Here is a 19273-nt window from a genome sequence, read left to right as displayed (position 1 = left end):
AAATATTTTATCGTAATTAGATGAAAATTCATACAGTTTTAGCTTCCTCACATTAAACGTGACATTTTTTAATACATGAACTATAAACATAAACGCAGAAATAACAAAGATATTAGTAATTTTGTTTAAACGCCCATACAAATCTAACGATCATTAATTGCCTACGACGTCATAAGTTCGTACCATTTTGTATGGGGCGCTTTTCAGAGATCCGCGGCAGCGCCGCAAATCTGACTCTTTAAATCCCTGTAGCTCCGAAAGTAATGATCGCAGATACCTTTTTACTTTTACAAAATTGCTTTACTATTAGCGTACTCTTAATTTATATACAATTTAAAAACTGACATCATCCCTATTGTTGTTAGCTTTTAGTAAATATTCCGATAAATAATTTCAATTTCATCTATTGGTGACGGTAAGTCTTTATCTCATCACAACAATATCTAGAGGCGTGCATCCCAGACCTACTGAAGGCAAAAAATTGTTTTAAACTGACCTTGTAACCGTTTATATTCATTGCTGTCCGAGTCAGTCATGTGAACATCATCACCCGATCCGCTTTGAGCCATCATCAGTGCCAGTTTCGCTTCACTAAAGTCTGTAAGCAAAGATCATTTTTACTTTTAAAATCTATTCAAATTATTAAATCATACCAATTATTTATTTTTTAAAAAGAATATTTGCCATATATTTCAAATATGACCAATATTCTCATTCTCCTCTAGCCGTAAAAGACTGTGTTTAGGAAAGTACGACGAACAGTCTCCGAAAGGAGATGGTCCATTTCAGGCCCACTCTTGTACCCTGTATCATAAAAATTTTAAAAATAGAAGGATTTAATTAAAATCTAAATAAGTAAACAAATGTAACTAAAATAAAAGAAATAAATAAAATTAAAACCCAAGTTTTCGAGATAAATCAAGATGGCGCCCATAAAGCAACTATTACATGACAATTGACAGGAAACGTCAAATCGATTATTGCATTGAAAACGTCATCAATCCATTACCTTATAAGCTAGCTAGCCATTATTACCTTAATAGTGATGCATTTCTTGGGAGAGAATGAATAATATTTCGAAAGCATCAAAGTAAATTCGTAGATTTGTATATTCAAAAAAAGTTTTAAAAAATATTTTCTTTTATTTCCGCCAGGGTACGACTGATCCTGGGCTCCATACAATATTGGAATGAAAATAGATTTTACTATGGATTAACACATAGGCTACTTTTCATATTGGAAAAATCCATGGTTCCCCCGGGATTTGTGAAAAACTTAATTCCACGCGGACGAAGTCGCGGCCGTCCGCTAGTGCATCGTTTCGCAATCTGTGGTCCGCGGACCCCTGGGGGTCCGCTAGTATATGTGTGGGGGTCCGCGGTGCATCTCTGGGCCATACATAATTGCTAATGTCTCACAGTTGAAATACTAATTTGAATATTGAGAAGGTCTGACCTTTCACCACGGATCTTACTGCTTACTTCAACTTGAAAAATATGCCGCAGTGAATGTGTTAAGCGGGTCCGTGAAATCTGTGCTTGATTTCCTAGTGGTCCGTGGCTGAAAAAGTTTGGGAAACGCTGCGCTAGTGTATGGTAAATGTACTCACTCGCTACGGCGCGCACAAGCGCCGCGGGCAGCGGGCAGTGCAGCAGCGTCAGGGTGGCCGCGGGCGACATGGCGGCGGCGGCCACGGTGCGCAGCTGCCAGCCGCGCAGGCGCGCCACCATGCCGCTGTCCTCACTCGCGCTCGAGCTCTCGTGCGACGTGGACGCCTGCGTCGGCCGACCCACCTTCGTGTCGTCGGTTAGGCCCTCCATACTAAAAAAAAATGCATTTTTTTTTAATTATTTTGCACATTGCGTTTTTTGACAACTGATTACTAACAAGTTAATTGTTCGTGAATAGCTTTATCTCGATGAGGCAATTTTTTTTGCAAATTCTGTATTGTTTTTTTTTTGTTGCTTAAACAATAGTTATACAACTTAACAGCCACAATGTCCTAAAAATTGCGTGCTACATTATCTCGTTCCGCCACTCAGAAATTTAATTTTCTGATAACTCAGTTAGCTACCAGAATCGAGAATTTTCGTAAATAAAAAAGTTGATCATCTCATCGAGATGAAGCTACTCACTTAAAATTAACTTGATAGTAATCAGTTGTAAGAAATGTTCTACGGATCCCTGACGTCACATAAGGCTGGTTTTAAAACCGTATGGGAGAATAGTGAGCCATTACAGCTTACAAATAACAGCCACAATGTCCTACAAATTGTGTGGTACAATATCTCGTTCTGATGCTCAGAAATTATTATTTCATGGTAACTCAGTTAGCTACCAGAATCGAGAATTTTCGTAAATAAAAAAGTTGATCATCTCATCGAGATGAAGCTACTCACTTAAAATTAACTTGATAGTAATCAGTTGTAAAAAATGGTCTACGGATCCCTGACGACACATAAGGCTGGTTTTAAAACCGTAAGGGAGAATAGTGAGCCATTACAGCTTACAAATCTTTAGTATATCTTTATGAACTAGATAATAGCAAGTTACCTTTCATCTGTGTCCATTGGTATTTCCATCTGTTCCAAAAGAAGCTTGAACAACTCTGGCCGTATGTAGCACATGGAACATAATACTGAAACATAAATTGTACTTCTTACAACCAAATCTGATCCAAGACTTGGTCAATGACTATTAGAAGGCTCAAAGTCACTCAGAGGGCGATGGAGCGAGTTACGCTTGGAGTTTCTCTGCGTGATCGAATCAGGAATAAAGAGAGCCGCAGACGACGTTCGTTTTGTTTAGTTTAAGGACATTTCGAAATACACATATATTTCTAGCGATATCTGCAAAATATTTATTTTTAAAATAATCTATTCATTTACCTGCGTCTAAAGATTTTTTAAGTAGATTCGATTCCGGTACATCTTTGACCCACGTGTAGATCAGTTCAAACAGGCCCTCGGTTATCATTTCTTCCAAATTTTCTAAAAGTCGTTCTTCTTTAAGTGTCCAAAGTACCTGTAAAATTAAGAAATATTCTATAATTTCTTCCACTTGTGCTTGCGCTTGACTTGCTTGATGGAAAGCAACGATGAGGAGGCGTCTCGAAGATGCTAGAATGTTAAAATTATACGTGTCAGGGACTTCTTACCAGTTCTTATTAGAAATGTTGATGCATAAAAACTTTTAAACAAAAAAATTTAACTGACTTCAAAATCACAAATATAAACTAAAAAGCGAAAAATAATATCATATGTGCTACCTTCTGATAACTTTGAAGGCGGTGCCAAGGCAGTGACGTATTAATTAAAGCCATTTCTGAAAGAACCACGGTAAAGTACTGTCTTTAAATCCTAAGAGTGTACGATTTAATAGTTAATGCATCACTGTGTTGGCACCTCCATCTGTAGTGAGGCTCGGTGTAGTCCAAGTTTCATCATATATTTAATAATAACGCGCGGTGTGCCACCAGCCGCCTTCTATTGTTTGAAAGTGCAACACAGCACATTCCATTTGTTGTGACGACCATTTTGCTTAATACTTCACAAACCAAGTCGTGTTTTATTAATATCCTGTAAAACCTACAAGGGGCCCAGAGCCCCACATCTCAATTCAAAGTGATCAAAAGGTAACACATACGATGTAAATTTTCGCTTTTTAGTTTTTATTTGTGATTTTGATGAAAAAAATACCGACCGAATTGAGATCCTCCTCGTTTTTGAAGTCGGTTAAAAAGATTTTATTTTCGAGTGTCACTCACCGCGGCGAGCGTGTGCACCAACGCAGCGGAGGGCGGCGCGCGGTCGCGCAGCGCGCGCTCGGCAGATGCGGCGAGCCAGCGCACGTACGCGTGCACGCTGCCTTGCGGACACCAGCGGCACAGCGCCGCCGCCAGCGCGCACACGCCGCCCATGCTGCCCGCCCAGCGCCCGCCCGCGCCCTTGCCGGCGGATGGCTGGAACGCTGCATCGACACACACACAGCAAACACGACATTATTACAGTATAACGATACATATACATTTAATTATGTATATTATTGTAGAAAGGTATACACAAGAAAAAGACAAAATTTAATGAAATGAAAGTCTGATTCACAGTAGAAAAAAGCAGCAATCTAAGAAAGAAATTGAGACAAAGTAGATTAGTTGGTTCAACATTATGGATCCAGCATCATAGGATCATGTCAAGGAATGCCCACAGCTAGACAAAAACCTCCTCCGGTAAGTCACCTCAGTGACCAGGATCATGGTCTCTCAAAAGTGGAGACCTTTTGCCAAGATTCATAGTCACATGAAAACTTTAGATTCCTGTGAGCCATTCCACGACGACGCACAAAGCTGCACGTACCGTGTGCGTGCGCGTGCGCGTCCATGTTGAGCAGCGCCGTGACGAGCGGGTCGCGCAACGCGGGCTCGGCGCGCGCGGCTGCCAGCAGCGCCCGGTGCGCGTACTGCGCCGCGCCGCCGCCGGCCACCACGCACGAGCACAGCGCGCTCACCGCGCCCGCACTGCCCAGCGCCGCCCAGCGGTTGCTCTCCAGCCGCGTGCGCGTGCACTCCCACACTATGCGCGCCCAGCGGTTCCTGACAAATACAAATATAGGCACATTATTATCTGGTTTTTCGGTTAATAATCATAGGATATAGTATATAAATGATAAAATTATTAGTTCAACTATAGAGTACAAAACGTTTATAATTAGGGCTCAGTGTTCAATTACTGTGGTAATCCCCAAATTCGACAATCAAATTACTTTTAGGGAACAAGGACTTTCCCATTTCATTTGGTCAAATCTTATTATATATGAAATTATTTAGTAAACTCAATAAACGTCATTGTCATGAAATATTTGTTTTACTTGCATTTAAAGTTGACCAAAACGCTTAAGCGTTCATCTTTTGGTGCTACTACCCTAATCGAAAGTGAATCCCTACTCCGATACGATCGGCGTCCAATTTACTAGTTGCGGCGATTTAGTTGCTGTAGATGTGCGGGCTGTCATATATCGCTATACCTGTTAGTATACTCGGCAACTTAGTCGGTCAACTAAAAGTTGCCAGTAAGCGGAAGCTCTAAAGGTAACACACGTAAACTATGTAAAGCCTTGAATACATGTTAGAGAAATGAAGAATATTTGTAAAATTAAAGTATGTTAAAAATAAAAGGTAACTGAGATTTAAATTGTCTTTCGATACCTCAATACCAGTGACGCTAACATGCGACCAAGTGAAGAAAGAATAGACAAAATGTTGTCCAATGGCGGCGGGCTGTCCCATTTCCATCTCTTTCATACCAACGTAATGAAATAAATATAGTGTTATTTCCGATTGCACAGCCATTGGTTGAATTTTCACTTCACTAGATTATCTCCTTGGTCGCTATTAACTCCACAGTGCATATCTACCGCCGTATAAGCTGTAGCAATTATATGGAGCCCTCAAGCTTTAAAAGCCCTATGGGTAAAAACTCCTATGTTTACGCTACGATTATCCGACACTACGCTGACACTCAGATCTCACGTTAATATCCTTTAAGTTGAACTTGCCCTCCGTTCGAAGGTTCACAAAACTGACCGACAGCAAACATTGGTAAATTATTTGGTCTGTTTAAATGAACATGAACGTTTGCCGCAATCGTGTAGAGATTAGCTTGTGGTGTTAATAAATTATATACTATTTTAACATCAATTGACATTCAATAAATCAGTGCATTTCGCGTCACTGCATTTGACGAAAATGAATACAATAATCTTACTTTAAACAACCTTCCAGTAAAATTTGATCCTGTAAAATTAGCTTCATGCTTTGTGCTGATGTTGCAAGAGCTAGTTCTGCTTTCCTGATAACAGTATTGTTTAATTAACAAAGTATGTAAGTCAACTCACTCTTGTCGCTCTTGCTGATCCGGCGAAGCAGCGAAGGCCGGTCCGGTCAGCAACCGCAGCTGCAGCAGGCCCATGTTGGAGCTGTCGCGCGGCTTGTACAGGCGGAGGGTCACCGTGTTGACTATAACGGGTCGCACCAACACCAGGCGGATGAAGGTCATGCCCGCCGTGTTCTGGGGGGCACCGAGCGGGGCCACCGTGCCCCCGCACCCGGCCTCGACGCCCACTGCACCCGGACACGCTGGGGACAATATTTGTAGTAAATACGAGAAAGTAGTGATTGTGGACTCAACCTCATCAGTAAACGCTACTTCATCAGTAAACCAAATCGAAAATATCGCACTCTCATTTGTGGCGATTGAGACGAAATATATATTATCGATTCCGCCCGCACCGTTTCTGCTTGCACTAAGTTCTTCTGTGTCTAAGAACGAAGAACCACGAAGTTAACAGGCGGTTAGACAATACCTGTGTTGTGCATACATTACACAACCCCGCGCCAACTTCTAGTCTATTTTGAAGTTGCAACATGCCTCTGGAATATGCTTTTGTACACTGCACAGCCATATTCCGCATTTTTAAAGTGGATTCATAAATATGAGCCATACCACCCATACCAGTACATAGCCCTTACATAGACTTTGGTCTATTTACATGCCACATATTTAGCAAGTTCCGTTTTCATATTTCTGTAATATGTCAGTGAAGTAAATTGTCATTTTCAGGGTTCCGTTGTCAACAAGGAACCCTAATAGTTTCGCTATATCTGTCTGTCTGTCCGCGATTTATATAATTTTTCAAATAATAAATCAAAATATTATTATTATAAATAAAAAAATAATTAAGTTTAACAAACTGAAAAACCCGCTTGATACCAATATCATGGGGTGCATTTCAAATAGCCTGTCCGCCATCTTGGACGTCCGCCATATTGTCCGCCGATTTAAGTTACGTGACTACTTTCGTATTCCTCACAGCAAACCGTTTCATTTGATATCCACATCATGGGGATATTGAATTTGTAATGACGTTTCTTAGCTAATCATGTATTGTCATCGGAACACAGAGCGTGTGCAAAAGTTCATTCTAATCGAAGACCGAAGGGTCAAATTAAGATTCCAAAATTTTCTTACATACATAGTTACAAATGAAACTAATACAAGCGTATTAAAAAGATATGGTCACTCACTCGCAAGGCTAGTGAGATGCGGTTGCAGGTGGACTTCGTGCAGCGCGGCGGCGTACGGCAAGTTGATGGTGACGGTGAGCGACGCGTCGTCCGCGCTGAAAAAGTGGTAGGACCAGGCGGCGGCGCGCACCCGCCGCGCTGCGCATGCGCCGCTCGCGCCGCTGCCGCCCAGCAGCACGTCCGCGGACTGCGCCGTGGGGTTGCCGCACGTCACTGTGCCTGCAAACAGTTCACAGAGTCAACAGTGTTCGCGACATGTAAATGTCATAAGCACACATCATCTTTCGAATCATTAACAGCCTCAGACTAATCACATAAGGACCTGCCTCGCTAGAAGTATATGATCAGAGATCTAATGCGATAATAAAAACTATCTCTATAGAATAGATGTTTCATAGTTGTAAATGTGTTCGTCAGTTGAAGAGCTCCTGTAAAATCGTGTTGTTATTTGAACATCCTCCGTGATTTGATCAAATTCTTTTAGGGAATTGACTAAATCCCTGTTTTTATCATATCTCTGCGACATAAATGTATGCTCTTTATTGAATAAAAAGAGAGAAATAGACTTACAGAGTGGTGCAATATTGATGAGGCCATTCGCAGCTTCCAAAACGGGCGGCTGGCTCTTCTTGCTGCCGGACGCGGGTATGGACATGTTGACCAGCTGTGGCGGCAGCTTCAGGTGGTTCATGAGAGACGACACCAACCCTTGGTTGCTGCTGGGGCCCGCCTGTGGAATTAATATCAATTATTGTATGTGACAGGGATACTTACTTACTTACTACCAATGACCAGCGGCCAAGAGTCCATAAAGGCCGATTCTTGCTGGGTTACCTTTTGAAAATCCATGTGTGTAAAGTTCATTATTGTAATAAATATATATGTATGGATGTATGAGGTATCTGAGTTTGTATCAAATTTCCTTTTTCTTTGGGACGGCTTGTCTTCGTCAAAATTCCACCCTTCGCCACCGCCAAGGATAGCCCAGTAGAGCCGTGATAGCCCAGTGGATATGACCTCTGCCTCCGATTTTGGAGGGTGTGGGATCCAATTCGGTCCGGGGCATGCACCTACAACTTTTCAGTTGTGTGCATTTTAAGAAATTAAATATCACGTGTCTCAAACACTGAAGGCAAAACATCGTAGGAAAACCTGCATACCACATAATTTTCTTAATTCTCTGCATATTTGAAGTCTGCCAACCCGCATTAGACTAGCGTGGTGGACTATTGGCCAAACCTGTCTCATTTTGAGAGGAGATTCAAGCTCAGCAGTGAGCCGAAAATGGGTTGATAATGATGTTGATGGATTGTATGTGACTTAATTTTTCCTCAAAATTTCGTCTCTTAAGTATTTTAAGGATAGATTTCTTTTTTATTAACTGGCTTGTTGGTTTCATGATTTGTGCTGCACAGCACACAAATTAAACACCAGCTTTATGGTATCTATATGGCTGATGTTTCTATTTTAAAAAATATAAGAATTTGAAATCAGGTTGAGCTTTTGAGACCCTACCAGATTCACAAGAAGTTAATACTATAGCTTGGCAAATTCATTCGTAACACTCCCGATGGTCGCGCGCTCGACTTCTTACCCGCACAATCCTTCCCTCTGCTCCGCGCGCACGACTTCACACCCGCGCAGGCCTTTCCCCCCGTCGCCCGCATATCATGGCAGTGTCATCAACGAACTTTTCAAGCAATAGAAAATAGGATACCTGATGGCAGGCCGCTAGTTTGTCGAGAGCCAACTCCAGCCCGCCCGACTCCACAAACGCGGCGAGCAACTCAGGCCGCTCCAGCGCGCGCACGATCAACTGCTGCATGCCCTGGGATAGCTTCACCGTCTCGTCCTTCCCTGGGAACCAATCCATCATTCGTGGTGTGCACAAGGTAGTCAACTAGGGTAAGCATTACACGTTAAAATTGTACAAAATAGAAAATCCCTCCGTTCAATGCAGGTTCGTAGTGAGCGCTAAGGATAGGCTGTTATATAGTGTATAATTTATGCATCAACGAAGTGTACGCCACCTTCTAACATCATCATCATCATCAGTCGTCAATTTTCGCATTTAACATTATACTAAACACACTAATATTATAAGGTGAAAGTTTAGGTGCAAATGTGTATGTATGTGTGTATGTTTGTTACTCTCTCACGGTGCAACTGCTGAACCGATTTGGCTAAAATTTGGAACATAGATAGAATATAACCTGGATTAAAATAATACTACTTTTCCTCCCAGATCCCAGAAAAATACATGATTCCTCGGAATTTGTGAAAAACATAATTTTACCGCGAACGGAGTCGTGAGAGTCTAGTAAAGTCTGTGTGTGTGCGTGTGTGTGTTTGTTTCTATTTCACGCAGTAACTACAGAACGTACCGAACGATTGAACGATTTGGCTGAAAATTTTTAAAGGATATGTGCATACTTTTATTCTGGAATATCTATAGTTCCTGCGGAATTTGTGAAAAACCGAATTTTACGCTGAGTTGCGGGCGGGCTCGTGTAAAGAATATTTACCATATCTTTTAAAATTAAAAAATAATTCCATTTCCCTCCAATCAGTCGGAAAAGACTGTGTCAGGAGTGGATACGACAACAGTCCAGCAAGTGAGGGTCAAATGACCCTCACTTGCTGGACTGGTCAAATGACCCTCACTAAATGGTTTATATTGGTTAAAAATGCAACCCTTACTTAGATATTCCATAAGGCTAGGCAGCATTAGCGTAGGATTGGCGGCGAGCGCCGGCAACTTGGCCACCAACCAAAACACTTCTTCCTTCAACGACCACTGCTCCGCGCTGCTTGCGCCGTTCCCGCCTGTCAGAAAATCATCATTAAAAAAAAATTACACAACGCAAAATTAGGTTTAATGAAATATGAAATTATTTATAGTCAATCTATTCTGGGAAATCCGTTTGGCTTTGGATTTGTGAAAATGAAAGGCCAAGCATGTTTGTGTGTATAAACCTCAAACAAATAGGGATGATAACAGTTTTTTTTTAAATTGTATATAAATTAAGAGTACGCTAATAGTAAAGCAATTTTGTAAAAGTAACAACCCTGTTACTTTGATGATCGCAGATACCCATCTGCGATCATTACTTTCGGAACTACAGGGATTTAAAGGGTCAGATTTGCGGCACTGCCGCGGATCCCTGAAAAACGCCCCATACAAAATGGCACGAACTAATGACGTCGTAGGCAATGTAATGATCGTTAGATTTGTATGTGCGTACAAACAAAATTACTAATAATCTTTGTAATTTGTGCGTTTATGTTTATAGTTCAGATATTTAAAAATGTCACATTTAATGTAAGGAAGCTAAAACTGTATGAATTTTCATCTAATTACGATAAAAGATTTTTAATAGATTTTGAAATTTTATAATCTCATTTATTTTGCAAATATCCAGACAATATTTGCTTTTTATATATAAATTAGTTAACATTGACCCCATTTACCCGAATGTATCATAAAAATCAATATATTCAAACCTAGTCATCATCCCCATTATATAAAGACCTATCTCGCTAGAGTTACCCCCCTGTTAAAAATCAAGGATCAACGATCTAACGCGTTTATAAAAACTGTTTCTATATAATCGATGTTTCAATGTTGTAATCGTCTCCGTCGTGTAAAGGTCTCTAAAAATGCCGGTTTGTGTAATTAGATGGCATTAAAAGAACTTCTAGTTTACTAAGAGATGAAGTTTTTCACACAAACACGTTGTCTGTCTTGATAAACGCTTCCCTATATTCATACTTTCTTTTTAAATTAAAAATTAATAAACTCTTACCCATACTTAATACCAATGCGTTCATTCCGTCGCAGACTGATAACGTCTTGTAGAACTTTTGCATTATTTCAGGATGTTGTAATACTGAAACAAAACATGAAAAATCATTGAATTTGTCAAAATTCAGCCTCTACCATAATCTGCCTAATTTGAATCATCCATTATAGACAAAGAGGCTGTGACAGACAAACCTCCGTCATTTTATCACAAAGCAGAAACTTTTCTTTCTCTTTCGTCGCACCGCAATGAAAGAGAGATATATTTCCAGTTCGGCGCTAATTGGTTGACAATATAGTTCGTTGATGACACTCGCATGATATGCGGGCGACAGGGGGAAAGACTGCGCGGGCGTGAATTCGTGCGTGCGGGGAAGTGAGGTGCATTAGTCGTGGGTTTTTCATTCATCGCTACACGCCCCCTGCCCGCGCGGATTTTCGGAAGTGTTACGAACGAAGTTGCCAAGATATAATTTTGTCTTCATGAAATATTGAGACGTGGCGCAAATCTTAGACCCCTTGGGGGACATGTTTTCTCATAATATCGAAAAGTTCTTATAGTACAAAAAACTAAAATTAATCAAAATTAGAATAATGTTTCTTGGTATCTAACCATTTCTTTTTAACTGGCTTCAAAAATGGGAGGATATTCTCAATTCGACGCGTAGGTTTTTATTTTTTGAATGTTTGTTACCTCATAACTTCGTAATTTTTTAACCAATTCTGAAAACTCTTTTTGGTTTGAAAGAGTATACTTCCAGATTGGTCCCATTTAATTTTCATAAAAATCGTTTCAGTAGTTTTGTGTTCAAATGAAAATAATGAAATAACGAAAATAGGAGAAACTAAAAACAGAAAACTAAAATCGTTTAAACGAAAAAATCGTTTAAGTAAAAAGCGAAAAATAACATCGTATGTGCTACCTTCTGATCACTTTGAAAGCGGTGCCAACACAGTGAAGCATTAACTGAAGCCGATTATAGCATGAAGTTTTAGGATTTAAAGACAGTTCTTTCAGAAACGACTTTAATTAATACGTCACTGGTTTGGAAGCGCCTTGTTATTTTTCGCTTTTTAGTTTATTTTTGTGATTTTGAAGTGGGTTATATTTTTTTGTTAAAAAGATTTTTTTACACAGTCGATATGACGTCACTCACCAGTGTCAGCGAGACAGGGCGTCTTAGGCGCTTGCTGTTTCCGCTCGTCCTCCATGTTGGTGCCGTCCTGCACTGCGCTGTTCTGCGCCTTGCTCTCGTCTGTCTGCGATATGTCGCCGCCGGTCCCACCGGGACTCGTAGCGGACTGCAACATAATGTTATATTGTAGGTTACATTTGTCAAAAGGGAATGCCCAGCTACGGTCTACCCTACCCAGTAACCCGACAATTTACGTATATCTAAAAAAAAATCTTGATAATTCTACTTTAATAGTGAAATCATTAATTTTGGTAAATTAATGAAGTTGCAATGTTTGTTATAAGGGTAAACAGCATCATCTTTATCTTTAATTTGTCTACAGTGGGGAATAGCAAAGATCGTTGACCATACAGCCTGAATTTTACGACACTTTTTGAAGAATTTTTTGTTAAGCTTGTTCGTAACAGAATTAAAATAGTACAAAAAAAATAATACAGCTTCTAATGTTACTTCCCATCTTTGGTACGCCATTGAAGTAAAACTTCTTTAACCAAGCTATATTTAAGGACAAACTTCGTGAATCTGTTACGAAAAGTGTATTCGGTCAATGCGTGCTGCCATCTACAGCCATCAAAACAACAGGGTTTGTCATTTTTGCCCTGGTAAAGGGGCGTGATAGCCTAGTGCCGAGCCGTGATAGCCAAGTGGATATGACCTCTACCTCCGATTCCGGAGGGTATGGGTTCGAATCCGGTTCGGGGCATGCTTTCAACTTTTCAGTTGTGTGCATTTTAAGAAATTAAATATCACGTGTCTCAAACGGTGAAGGAAAAACATCGTGAGGAAACCTGCATACCTCAATTTTGAGGTAATTGAGAATTTTCCTAATTGTCTGCGTGTGTGAATTCTGCCAATCCGCATTGGGCCAGCGTGGTGGACTATTGGCCTAACCCCTCTAATTCTGAGAGGAGATTCGAGCTCAGCAGTGATATTTGCCTATGTCTGCTGTTGCTACAAGTGCTCTCACCGACTGAGTGCCGCTGCCGGCGGCGGGCGTGGCGGACGCGGCGGGCGCGGCGGGCGGGGGCAGCGGCAGCGCCAGCAGGCGGCGCGAGTACAGCAGCAGGTGCTGCAGCACGGCGCGGCGCAGCGGCGCGCGGCGGTTGTTGCCGGCCAGCACGTCGGCCAGCAGCCCCGACAGGCGCGCCTCGCCGCCCGCCGGCACGTTGTTGTTGCCGCCGCCGCCGCCCGGCTCCGGCCGCCAGCCGCTGCTCTCGCGGATCCAGCAGCCGCACTGGTCGGCTGCAACACACAAGCGGGGTGATGATTAGGTTTGAATATAGTTATTTACATGAGACAAGTTAATATTTAAAAAATAAAGATTGAATGGATGTTTGCAAAATAAATAAGATTATAAAATTTCAAAATCCATTAAAAATTATTTATCGTAATTAGATAAAACTCAATCAGTTTTAGCTTTCTTACATTAAATGTGACATTTTTCAATACATGAACTATAAACATAAACGCACAAACGTACTTACCATTAAATCATGACATAACTTGACATTTCAAAAGTAAACTAAGCATAACTGAAATGCTTGTAAACTAAGCATAACTGAAATAAACGAATTTTGATTTTTTTGCCGAGCCGTTTTTTATATGGGAGCGGGTATTTTGAGTTGTAGACTCGATCAAAAACAAAATGCAAGCATACTATGGAGATTTCGAGATTTAATAGTGTTGGCTGTAGACAGTCTCTCCCAAAAGGCAGTCAGTATTCTTAGAGACACCAAAAGGGCAAAAAAAAAAAAAAAAGAAAACCCTTACCAATAGCTTCAATAAGCGGCAGCGCGTGTCTGACTTGTCTATACGTAAGCGCCGGCAGCAGTGAGTGCGCCCTGAGTAGCGCCGCAAGCAAGTGCAACGCAGAGTATGAAACGGGCGGCACGGCGCTGGGGGTTGGCTGACCTCGTACAGAGGGAGGTCAGTAAGGCCAAACAAAAAAAAGGAAACACTCACCAATAGCTTCAATAAGCGGCAGCGCGTGTCTGACTTGTCTATACGTTAGCGCCGGCAGCAGTGAGTGCGCCGCCCTGAGCAGCGCCGCATGCAAGTCTAACGCCGAGTGTGACACGGGTGGCGCGGCGCTGGGGTTGGCCGGCCTCGTCCAGATGGCGGTCAGTACCCTAAGGGACACCAAGGCCCCGAGAGCACCTCTAGCTTTCACTACCCGCGAAAGGACAGATTGGAGGGCGGATGCAGCGCCTGCACCAGCACCGATACCGGCTCCACCCTGAGAAATATATATTGTTTACTAATATACACTACTACAGAACGGTAATAGAGAATCCTGAATGAGCACACATCACCTTTAAAGAAAGAATATTATGATTCTACTAGTAAACTGATTCGAGCATAATACATAAGAGATTCTTTTTTTAATAGTCCAGTATAATACAATGTTATAATCTATTACGATTTGTTGTAATACAGCAACCTATTAATTCTTAGAGAAATTGTGATATAGAATGATTGGGTGACTTGTGGATACCTTACGAAAGTTAACCGCCTTACGTTGTAACGAGCAATGGCCCAACGTGTGAGGCAGGCTTTTGTCTTAAAAAACCAACAAGACGATATAAACTTGAGGTATAAAAAATATATATATTTTTAAATATTGCGATATGGATATCAAATCAAGGGCTCATTAAGAGGATTTCAAAATGGTATATCTCATGGCCATATTAAAAAAAAAACAAATTAGAAAAACGTAATTTATTAATCGCTACACAAAATACACGAGGCGGATGACTAGCTGCGAGCAGGTTAGGTAGTCGGGCTTTTTTAATTTTTTAATTATTTATCCAATATAACACAATGTTATAATATATTACGATTTGTAATTATTGAATATATCAGCATATTAATTTTTAGAGAAACTTCGATATACGACGATTGGGCCTTACGAAAATTAACCGACCAACGATGTTAGCAGAGTTATCCCTACGTGTGTAGCCGGCTTTATTTTAGCCAAAGAACTTACCAGATAAGGTTCGGAGGTGATGACGGCGCCGTCGGCTGTGACGTCAATGGATATGAACTTAACAAGCGCGGGCACGAAGTACTCGCATTCTAGGATGACGCGCGCCATCGTGTGCATGAGGCCCTCCGTCTGAAAACAGAATATTGTTTCATTATCATCATTATTATCAGTCAGTAAAAGTCCACTGCTGGACGACATAGGAATAGGTAAGGATTCCCAAATAACATAGCCTTCAACCACTTGCATTCACCGGCTCCCTGTAACCTGCTTACGGCCGTTTTCAATAACCTACTCAAGATTACGGATAGATAGCTATCCTCGATTATCAGTAACAGTCAAAGTATCTTTACATGGTCGATATCTGTACCTATCTGTCAGTAGGTTATTGAAAAGCAGTTAAGACCAGGAAGATAGATTTTCTTAACTTTAGTAAGCGAAATGGCGGATAGATAGGTTATTGAAAACGGCCGTTAAAGTTGTACGTGCAACTGTTGGGGGGGGGGGGGGGGTTCAACCAGTACTACTCTTACATGAAATATATTTCCTAAATAGGTATCAGGGGTGATCAATACTGCAAAAATGCCAAAAATGCAATCAGTAAAATTTTCGTCTGTCTGTCGGTCTGTATATTTGTTATAGAAACAAAAACTACTTGATGGATTTTAACGAAACTTGGTACAATTATTCTTCACACTCCTGGGCAGGTTATAGTATACTTTTTATCACGCTTCGATCAATAGGAGCAGAGCAGTGAAGAGAAATGTTGGGAAAACGGGAGAAGTTACTCCATTTTTACAGCGATACTACTGTAAGGGCTTTAAGAGATCTAAGGTTGGACGAAGTCGCGGGCGTCCGCTTGTTAAATATACCAGCTTTACCCTGCCACGCTTACCGGTGAAGTAGATCAACCAATTTAAACATACCTTTCAAATGTTGTGGGGAAAACAAAAACAATAAATATCTAACTACTCCTTGTCGAGCTACAAATATCCCTAATGTAGTTGTTTAAAATTTTCCAAAATTCTGCACAATTTTCTATATTTTTTTAGGAATTGTCGAAAATCTTCATTCGCGCGTGATGATGTGACCAAGGAATCATTTTTATGTAAATAGTATATTATGCAAATTATACATGAAATCTAACCTGAAGAGGTAAAGTTGCAATCCACGCTAAAGCCTGCATTGATAACACCCAACACCTCAATGACACGTGTTCCAATCTGAAAACAAAGAAGACCTATAATTTAAAGCGTACGAATTTACCGAATTTAATAAATGTAATGACGCATCCGATTGATCACGTGATCAATCCTGACGACCTCTCTGGCGTAATCAGTAGTTAGCCCGTTTCGACTGCATTGTCACTCAAAATCAGGTAAGATTGCAGTCAAGGGCTAATTTGCCATCAAATGAAAAAAACTATCGATAACAAATAAAGATCCCATACATTTTTTCAGTTTTTGAAGCGTTAGCGTTTGAAGAAAGTGAAATGATGTGATATTTGGTTTGAAAACATGTCTGAGTTTGTTTTGAACCCTTCTCGAACCCTAGTAACTTTAATTTCAAGTTTTCGACCAATTATTAACACTATTATCTAATATTATTACCTGACGTTGCAAAAGTGCTTGTAAGTAAATTAATTTTGACTTTGACTTTGAATGGGTAAAGTATTTATACTAAAGCCATACTCGAGGAGTACTGTTTACCAACAAACAAATCAAAAATGAGGGTATAAATCTCTAGTCATTTCACACCTGAAATTGAAATGAAAATAAATTTGATTAATAAGCTTAAAACAATCAGATATAGTTAATATATTTTGAAATAATATTAAAAAAAAACAATACATAATTTAAAATTAAAAAGGTATGAAATAACATGCATTTTCTACCCTCATTTCTAATTTGTTTGTTAGTAAACAGTACTCCTCGTGTATGGTTTTGACGGCCTCCGTGGCGCAGTTTTGTGCGCGGTGGATTTACAAGACGGAGGTCCTGGGTTCGATCCCCAGCTGGGCCGATTGAATTGGTCCAGGTCTGGCTGGTGGGAGGCTTTGGCCGTGGCTAGTTACCACCTTACCGACAAAGACGTGCCGCCAAGCGATTTAGCGTTCCGGTACGATGTCGTGTAGAAACCGAAAGGGGTGTGGAGTTTTCATCCTCCTCCTAACAAGTTAGCCCGCTTCCATCTTAGGTTCCATCATCACTTACCATCAGGTGAGATTGTAATCAAGGGCTAACTTGTAAAGAATAAAAAAAAAAATGGTTTTAGTATAGAGTACGCACTGTGTGAGCGAGCGCAGTACGGCGACCACGGTGTCTGAGGCGAGGCGCACGCGCGGCGCGTCCGCGGGCACGGTGAGCGCGCCCAGCGCCCACGCGCCGCCCCACGCCGACCCGTTCAGGATGAGCCACAGCGACAGCACGTTCTCCAGCAGCGTGCAGTCCGTCTGTCACATTATAAGCAAGCGTTAGACCCACATTGAAGCAGCATTGTGGGTCTAAGCCCATATATCCTCTCCTGTGAGGAGAAATCTATCATCTTCATCATGCTGTTGGACATTGGACGTCCAAACAAATCGGTCTCGAATCGCCATCATCCAGCGGCTCCTTGTGTTGCAAGGAGCCGCTTGATGTCCTTACTTTATCTTTCGCAGAAAGAGCGAGCTACATTTACGGTTCAGATATTTTTTTTGTTTGTAATTGTCCTTTTGATTTTACGATAATAAGCATGCAGTGTCTATTTTAATAAGACTGTGTTAAATTTTTAACGGTCACTTAAAAAATAAATAGTCGGATCGGAACGGAACGGAAATCACGGATCAAATAAATAAATAATGTAAAAGAAATATTTTAGCTATTAGCTTAGGTTAGTTTTAAGTTTTGCTGACGAAATAAATATAATCTTATTATATTAGATATTAGGGTGATTTGAAAGGCAAATCACCCTAATACTATAAAGGCGAAAATTGGTGTGTATGTTTGTTCCTTCATCCTTCCTTTACGCCGCAAAGCGATTTGGCTGACATTTGGAATGGAAATAGATTTTACTCTGGATTAACACATAGGCTACTTTTCATCCCGGATAAATCCATGTTTCCCGTGGGGTTTGTAAAAAAATCCGAAATTTGAGAGCGTCCGCTAGTAAATAATAAAATGAGTCTATCGGCTAATAATACTGATGAAGGACGATGATACCTGATTAGGGAACTCCAACGCGAGATGCCTGAACACGTCGTACAGCGTGTGCGCGAGCGGCGGGTTCTGCGGCAGCAGCGGCGGGGGCTCCTGCGGCGGCGAGTCGGCCGGCGTGTCGGAGGGCGAGTCCTCCGCCGGCCGCGTGGGCGGCGCGCGCAGCGCCAGCGGCAGCGCCGCCGCCGTGGCCGCCAGCACGCGCCGCGCGAACGCCTCGCCGGCACTCGCGGCGCCGTTTTCTAATCGCGCGTCCACACACGTCGACAGGCTATATATAAAAGAGAGTTGTGTATATTGTATAATATATTATTTAAATACATAATATCATTGTGTATGTCATCATCATTAGAGTTTGGCTAATGAAAGTAGATATAGAGAGAGAGAGAAAAATCGGAGTAAATTCTCAAAATTATAGTGCAAATATTGGCATAACTGAGTTTAATACTTTTAGTATAAGTATTAACATATAAACAAAAAATAATATTTAAACAAATTATGAAAACGCATGTTTTTTTAATTTGTTTAAATGTTTTTTTTTTTTAATTTGGCGGGCGATTGCAGTCTCTACTTTCCTTGGCCAAACTCTTAGCAACCCGTATTCGGCTCACTGTCGAAAACGAGTCTCCTTTCAGAATGAGAGGGGTTAGGTTTTATTCCATAACACTGGCCCAATGAGGATCGACAGATTAAGAAAATTAGTAAATCTAGTTTCATAAGATCTTAAATATAATGAAACCAACTAACATGACCACCAAGCTTTTAGACGCGTGCTTTGCGCGTGGCCAAAATCGGAACTAATCAAAAGTACCGCAATCTTGTCGTCTACTATCTCTTGGCGACTAAAGGAGATCACAAACACTGGCAACATAATTGCGCCGCAAGGCGCGCGCAGACCATTTTTTAAACTTTATAATTTTATTTGATTTGCAAATATCCAGACAATCTTTGCATTTTATGTATAAATTAGTTAACATTGATTTTATTTACCCGAATGTATCATAAAAATCAATATAT

The 19273-nt window shown here is 41.0% G+C and overlaps 1 protein-coding gene across 5 annotated transcripts in view; it reads right to left on the bottom strand.

The window, feature by feature from the left end:
• LOC112057460 (baculoviral IAP repeat-containing protein 6) overlaps nucleotides 1-19273 on the bottom strand; it is a 70676-nt gene that overhangs the window by 19695 nt on the left and 31708 nt on the right. For 4 of the 5 annotated variants that reach the window (XM_052887996.1, XM_052887992.1, XM_052887994.1 and 1 more), the window contains 19 exons: nucleotides 18263-18527; nucleotides 17351-17514; nucleotides 16210-16285; nucleotides 15066-15194; nucleotides 14042-14315; nucleotides 13047-13321; nucleotides 12041-12185; nucleotides 10888-10971; nucleotides 9782-9907; nucleotides 8799-8938; nucleotides 7652-7811; nucleotides 7082-7300; nucleotides 5893-6133; nucleotides 4356-4591; nucleotides 3767-3969; nucleotides 2889-3024; nucleotides 2554-2638; nucleotides 1610-1821; nucleotides 497-598 (listed from right to left, as the gene is read on the bottom strand). In XM_052887996.1, the coding sequence (XP_052743956.1) occupies nucleotides 497-598; nucleotides 1610-1821; nucleotides 2554-2638; nucleotides 2889-3024; nucleotides 3767-3969; nucleotides 4356-4591; nucleotides 5893-6133; nucleotides 7082-7300; nucleotides 7652-7811; nucleotides 8799-8938; nucleotides 9782-9907; nucleotides 10888-10971; nucleotides 12041-12185; nucleotides 13047-13321; nucleotides 14042-14315; nucleotides 15066-15194; nucleotides 16210-16285; nucleotides 17351-17514; nucleotides 18263-18527 (3272 nt within the window). The remainder of the gene's footprint in view (nucleotides 1-496; nucleotides 599-1609; nucleotides 1822-2553; nucleotides 2639-2888; nucleotides 3025-3766; nucleotides 3970-4355; nucleotides 4592-5892; nucleotides 6134-7081; nucleotides 7301-7651; nucleotides 7812-8798; nucleotides 8939-9781; nucleotides 9908-10887; nucleotides 10972-12040; nucleotides 12186-13046; nucleotides 13322-14041; nucleotides 14316-15065; nucleotides 15195-16209; nucleotides 16286-17350; nucleotides 17515-18262; nucleotides 18528-19273) is intronic. The other variant, XM_052887995.1, reaches the window with a different exon arrangement.

The sequence above is a fragment of the Bicyclus anynana genome, chromosome 21 (genome assembly GCF_947172395.1).
Source record: "Bicyclus anynana chromosome 21, ilBicAnyn1.1, whole genome shotgun sequence".
Classification (NCBI taxonomy): Eukaryota; Metazoa; Arthropoda; class Insecta; order Lepidoptera; family Nymphalidae; genus Bicyclus; species Bicyclus anynana.
Note: the sequence above shows the minus strand (reverse complement) of the source record. Positions and strands in the feature narration are given on the sequence as shown.